This window comes from Lipotes vexillifer, unplaced genomic scaffold (genome assembly GCF_000442215.2).
Source record: "Lipotes vexillifer unplaced genomic scaffold, Lipotes_vexillifer_v1.1 scaffold76, whole genome shotgun sequence".
In the NCBI taxonomy this organism is placed as follows: Eukaryota; Metazoa; Chordata; class Mammalia; order Artiodactyla; family Lipotidae; genus Lipotes; species Lipotes vexillifer.
Window position 1 is genome coordinate 4,053,824 of NW_006773751.1, and position 7,086 is coordinate 4,060,909.

Below are 7,086 nucleotides of genomic sequence, written 5' to 3' on the forward strand. Positions count from 1 at the left end.
TTTCCCTTGCAGTCTGTGGTGGGGTCTGACATCGCGGAGCTGCTGGTGCAGGACTGCAAGAAGCTGGAGAAATACAAGCAGCAGCCGCCTGTGGCCAACCTCATCAACTTGACGGATGAGGACTGGCCAGTACTGAGCTTGGGGACCCGGAACCTGCTCACTGGGGAGGTTCCCCCCAGCGTGGAGACGCCTGCGCAGATCGTGGAGAAATTCACTAAGTTGCTCTACTATGGAAGGAAAAAGGCAAGTGCTGTGCCCGCTTCTGCTTAAAAAAGTAACCGGCATCCCCAACCACTCACCCCTCCCAATTGTATGAGTGACATATACTCATTTTATAGCACTTAAGTTCGGAAAGGTACAAAGAAAAAGAAGAACACCCATAATCCTATCACTAAAAGATAATGCCTGTTAACATTTTGATATATTTACTTCTAGTATTTTCAATGTGTATATATTAAAAATCAAATTAAATTACATATACAATTACTTCTTTCTTTTCCGCTTAAGAGTATATGGTGAAATACTCTCATAGCATTAAAATGTACCATTTAAAATATGGACTATATTCTATTAGATGAATGTATCACATTTTATTTAACCAATTCACTGTTGTTGAATATATAGGCTATGTACAGATTTGTCACCCATTATAAATTATACCATTCGAACATCTTGTTGTATAAACCTTTGGCTGATTTTTTAAGATATATTCCTAGAGGTAGAACTACTCAGTTAAAGGCTATGCACCTTTTTTTTTTTTTTTAATTTTATTTACTTCTGGCTGCGTTGGGTCTTTGTTGCTGCGTGCGGGCTTTCTCTAGTTGTGGCGAGCGGGGGCTACTCTTTGTTGTGGTGCGCGGGCTTCTCATTGCGGTGGCTTCTCTTGTTGCGGAGCACGGGCTCTAGGCTCATGGGCTTCAGTAGTTGTGGCTCTAGGCATACAGGCTTCAGTAGTTGTGGCTCGCAGGCTCTAGAGCGTGGGCGCAGTAGTTGTTGCGCCCGGGCTTAGTTGCTCCACGGCATGTGGGATCTTCCCGGGCTGGGGCTCGAACTCATGTCCCCTGCATTGGCAGGCGGGTTCTTAACCACTGTGCCACCAGGGAAGTCCCAAGGCTATGCACTTTTAAAAGGTTCTTCACATATACACTAAATCAGTTTCCAGAAAGTTTGTTTACCAATGATATCCCCATCAGTTATATCTAAAATATACCTATCAATACTGAATACTTTTAATTCCACTGATGAAGTAATGCCTTGTTTATTTTTTGGTATGTAAATTAGAATTTATTAATTAAAAATTTTAAATTGAGGTATATTTGACAAAATTGTAAGATATTTAAAGTGTACAGTGTGATGGTTTGATATACATATATGTTGTGAAAGGATTCCTCCCATTTAGATAATTAACACATCCATCACCTCACGTGTTTCCCTATTATTTTATGCCTTGTTTAATTTTGAAGTTGAACTTACATTTTACAAAAGTCTTAAATATTTGAATATATGACTGAAATCAATTTGAATCAATCTAATTAAAAAATCAAAAGATGAAAGGGATATAATGGGAGAAATGATGCTATCCCCCACCCCCTCCCAGCCATGCAATTTCTCTCATTGAAATATCCAGAGATATTTTCTGCATATATAATTATTTTCTCCTTTTTTCCCTTATAGCATACTATGTACCATTTCTTTACCTTCCTTTTGTCATTTAGCAAAATATTTTAGGAAACAATCTATGTTGGGGTTGGCAATTTTTTTCTGTAAAGGGACAGACAGTAAATATTTTAGGCTTTGCAGGCCATGGGGTCTCTACTCAACTGTGCTGTTGTCCCCTGAAAGCAGCCACAGACAATCTGTAAATAAATGGGTGTGGCTGTGTTTCAATAAAACTTCATTTATCGACAGAGAAATTTGAAATATATATCACTTTCATGTGATGAAACATTATTCTTCTTTTGATTTTTTCCAATAATTTGAAAATGTAAAGACTATTCTTAGCTTGTGGGCTGTACCAAAACAGGAAGTGGGCTGAATTTGGTCTTCAGGCCACGTTTTGCTGTCTCCTGTTCCTTATAGTATATAAATACCTTCCTCATTATTTCTTATGGCTGCATAAGTTTCTATAGATAAATTATAATTGATTCAACTAAACCTCTATAGATTGACATTTAAATTATTTCTAGTCTTTTGCTGTTACAAATAATGCTGCAATGAATAACATTGTCATTTTGCTCTGTGGAGAGAATATATGTAAGGAAAGTTTGTGGAAGTGGAAGCTTTGGGTCAAAGGGTATTTGGTTTGTAATTTTGATAGATATCGACAAATTGCTCTTTTAGAGGTTGTACCGATTACTCTTTTAGAGGTTGTACCAATTACCAGCAATGTATGAGAGTGCCTGTCTCCCCACACGGTCACCAGCCCAGTGTGTTTCCAAGCTTTTGGATATGTGCCAATCTGAGAGGTGAAAAAATGTATAGTAGTTATTTGCATTTCTCATTATAAATGAAGTTGAATATCCTTTAATCTGTGATTATTTTTTGTCATGGATTTTCCACATTTTCCTGTTGGATTTTTGATCCCCACTTATTGATTTGTAGGAGCGCTTTACTTTTTTAGGATTTTCTGTCCAAAATCACTTTTTTAGGGTCATATTTAGAAAGGTTTTTCCTGGTTCAAAATTGATTTATGAAAATAAAGTTGAAGTATTTTTGTGACTTCACCTTTACATTTAAATCTTTAATTGTGTGTATGTATTTGTATGTGATGTTATCTTTTAAATGAGTGCAAGATATACTCAGTGAAAATTAATGGGATCAACTTATAGCATCTATATGTATGTATATGTGTGTGTGTGTGTGTGTGTGTGTGTGTGTGTGTGTGTGTATTCATTATATAGTAGGGACTTGCTATTTCACCAGTGATTCATTTATTCAATAAACATTTATTAAGCAGCCACTACTTCTTTTTTTTTTTTTTTTTTTTTTTTTATTTTTTTTAACATCTTTATTGGGGTATAATTGCTTTACAATGGTGTGTTAGTTTCTGCTTTATAACAGAGTGAGTCAGTTATACATATATATATGTTCCCATATCTCTTCCCTCTTTGAAGCAGCCACTACTTCTAAGACATTGAACCCAGTCGGGGGATACAGAAATAAATCAGTGATAATCTCTTTCCTTAAGAATGATAAATAATGACCATAACAACAGCAATAAAGCGAATATTTGAAAAATACTTTCTAAGTGCCAGGTACTCACTTAACACCTTACATGCATTATCTCATTTATCTTCGTAGTGGGTCCTATTCTTGTTTTATGTATTTACCAAGGAGGAAAGTTAGTAAATAATAAAGCCAGGGTTTAGATTTAGGCAGCCTGGTGCCTGAGCTTGGGTTTGTAATCACCCACCACATCTCCTGTCATACACTGACCCAAAGGTAAGCGGTGGGTAGGTAGAGCACTATGGGAGTTCACGGTGATCTATGAGGAGCTGGACACCACAATATCTTTAAAACCTTTAACACTTGACTGGGGTCTTATTTCTGGCATTGTGTGAGATTGACATCTTTGATATAAGTTCTCAATTTCTTCACTTATTCTTAAATTATATTTTTGGAGATGCAGATTTTTGAGTAAACTAGTAATTCTCAACCAATCATTAGTAACTCCTTTTAAAAATACTATTATGAAATAGTTTAACATACAAAAATAGCATTTTTTTAAAGATTTCACCTGTTTTTTAAAAATTTAAGTATAGTTGATTTACAGTGTTACGTTAATTTCTGCTGTACAGCAAAGTGATTCAGTTATACATATATATACGTTCTTATTCTAAATATTCTTTTCCATTATGGTTTATCACAGAATATGGAATATAGTCCTCTGTGCTATACAGTAGGACCTTGTCGTTTCAAAAAGAGCAATCTTAATGTCATTTTTACTTCCACTGGATATGAGGCTGAATTTCTTAACTGTGATTGTTTAAATTTATTCTCTCTTCAAAGAAGATAACATGGGAGATAATCAAATAAGTTTTCATTTGGAGGTGGAAATACCTCATTAGTGACCTCCTGTCCAAAAATCACATTATTTGGGGGGCACTAAGGAAATTATTAATACCAGGCCAACCTCACATATAAACTAAGCTCTTACTAAATAGGTTTGAAAATTAAATGAAGAGGTGAATATGTGTGTGTGTATGTTTTAAAATTTGCAGCTTCAAACCCATGTCACCAAGTTAACGGTGTCATTAATTTGACGTATGAAGTTGATAGTTAACAAGCACTTGATAGTAAGCAGTTAGTTATAGTATTAGCTGGGGGTAGGTTAACTATTATGTATACTGGCTTAAACATAACAGCAGCCTCGGGATTCCCCTGGCGGTCCAGTGGTTAGGACTCCACGCTTCCAAAGCAGGGGGCATGGGTTTGATCCCTGGTCAGGGAACTAAGATCCTGCATGCCGTGTGGTGCAGCCAAAAACAAACAATCAAACCAACAACCCTCCCCCCGCCGCCACCAAACCATAATAGCAGCCTATTTCTTTTCATGCGAGAGTACTGGGCAGGTGAACAGAAGATGGGGCAGCCCTCCTCCATGTACTCACCCAGGGACTCAGCTGTAGGAGGCTCCACCATCTTCAATGCAGAGTCTCTAAAGTTTCCGGGAGTCATCTTCGTTCCAGCCGGATGGGGAAGAGGCCATGGAGGGTTGAGCACGGGGAGGGGTTCTATGGGCCAGACCTGGAAGCTTCACACATCGCTTCCCTTCCCATCTCAGTGCCACACCTCAGTGCCAGGGAGGTGGGAAATGCAGTCCGGCTCTTGGCCTAGGAAGGGGAACTTGGATTTGGGTGAGGAGCTAGCAGTCTCTGCCACAGTTGTTAATAAAGAAATGGTTCCTTGGGGCTTCCCTGGTGGCGCAGTGGTTAAGAGTCCACCTGCCGATGCAGGGGACACGGATTCATGCCCCGGTCCGGGAAGATCCCACATGCCGCGGAGCGGCTAGGCCCTTGAGCCATGGCCGCTGAGCCTGTGCGTCCGGAGCCTGTGCTCCGCAACGGGAGAGGCCACAATAGTGAGGCCCACGTACCGCAAAAAAAAAAAAAAAAAAAAAAAAAAAAGAAATGATTCCTCAAGAGGGGGTATCTTTATGTGTATGGCTTATTCATCTGGTTGTGCAGTGGAGGCTAACAGAACATTGTAAAGTAACCATACTCCAATAAAAACTAATTAAAAGAAAGAAAGAAATGGTTCCTCTGCCCCACCCCCATGAACACCATCTCGCAACTCGTCTTTTGAGACCCAGTGCTGGGGGTGAGATGCTTCCCTTATTTTTCAGTGCTTAGGTTCATAAAAGTATTGTGTGACTTTGGCTAAAGAAATAAAGCTAACTGGAAACTATGTCTGAGGGGGAGCTAATGCAATCACATAAGGGGTTTGATAAAGTGAAGGCTGGAGAGAAGTACCTGCCAGTTAAAGCCATTTCTCTACCATTCCTTTCTCACGTTCGCAGGGGAGGCTCTGAGAGCCTTCCAAGAAGCCCGGCCTCTGCTGCTCGGGGGTGGTGGGGGGCAGTCCCCAAGCACAGTCGTTTGCTGTCGCTCTTAGAGGCAGGTGAGCAAGGTGGTACTGAAGGTGATGTCTGTGTTTTCAGGAAGCCTTGGAGTGGGCCATGAAGAACCATTTGTGGGGTCATGCTTTGTTCCTTGCCAGCAAGATGGACCCAAGGACCTACAGCTGGGTCATGAGTGGGTGAGTTGGGGACGTGCCAAGAAGACCAATGGAGCAGAGTGGCCTCCCCTCCAAAGGTGGAGGTGAGGGTGGGGAGAAATGCAAGATGCACTGAAAGGCCCCACCCTCCAAGCATCTTTCCAATTCTGAGTTGGATGTAGCATTTCTCTTCTCCAGATCCTAATAAACTAGACACAGACACATTCTTTCTAGCTGGTAAATTGAATAAAACATTTTACTAATGTTTCCCAGGGTCAAAGTTTCCATAAGTTAAGTAGGTTTCTACATTGCAGTAGCCTTCTCTCTTTGGGAGGGTCTGCTCTGGAGAGTTCCATCAGTGAGGGGGTAGATCACTTAAGGGAAACTGACAGAGCCTGATGACTGAGAGTTAGTAATTTACTGCTTTGTCCTGCAGCACGGGTGTGGGTGCTGGGAAGTAGGGAGGGATACAGGGTAGCAGGACTGCAAGCTGTGGTAGAAAGGGGTTTATAGGACTGGGGATTAGATCCAGCAGTCTTCATCTACTGGGAGATGTCAAGACTGAAGGCATCCCTTCAGGTTACACTGGGCCACCAGGACCCGGGCGCCTGGGGGACCGGAAATAATACCCAAACCAGGACAGAATAGGAATGGAGGTGTGAGTACCTAGCCAGGAGTTTAGAACAAGGGCAATGAAACAGCTGAAGAGACTCAGAACCAAATGGAGGTGGAGGTGTATGGGGTGCTGTAAGGGGTCAGCCCTTCAGGCTGCAGTTAGCATCCATGGATTGTCGGGGACAGGTGTGTGGCAGGGGTGGGCTGGGGTGGGAGCCCTCCTATAAGGGGCAGCCTTGGGTTAGACAGAGGAAAGGATGGTACCTCAAAATTTATCTTCTCACGTTGGTTAAAGCCGTGAAGCTACTGTCTCTGCTTATCTTATATTTCAATCCCCTGTACATCCCACTGGGCAGAGAGTTGGATGAGAAGATGGACACCCACACTTTAAGTTCAGTCTGTGGGGCTAACGTCTGTCACTGCCTGGGAGCCCATTCTTCACCATGGCTTCCATGAAATCTCTTTATTACTCTGACCCTCGATTTTCCTGGGGACTAGTGACACCACCACGTACTGCATTATGTTCAGAGACCGGAATGGTGAGAAGCACTGAACTTCTATTAGGAGAAGCACTCTGAGCTCTGGAGGAAAGGTGCTGTTAAAAAAACAATGGTGTTGGGCTTCCCTGGTGGCGCAGTGGTTGAGAGTCCGCCTGCCGATGCAGGGGACGCGGGGTCGTGCCCCGGCCCGGGAAGATCCCACATGCCGCAGAGCGGCTGGGGCCGTGAGCCCCGGGCGCCGGGGCCGGCCCCCCCGG

At 42.0% G+C, this 7,086-nt stretch overlaps 1 protein-coding gene across 1 annotated transcript in view; it reads left to right on the forward strand.

Moving 5' to 3' along the window:
* SEC16B (SEC16 homolog B, endoplasmic reticulum export factor) overlaps positions 1-7,086 on the forward strand; it is a 36,741-nt gene that overhangs the window by 8,747 nt on the left and 20,908 nt on the right. Inside the window, 2 exon segments of the mRNA XM_007448542.1 lie at positions 13-243; positions 5,659-5,756. Of these exon segments, the coding sequence (XP_007448604.1) occupies positions 13-243; positions 5,659-5,756 (329 nt within the window).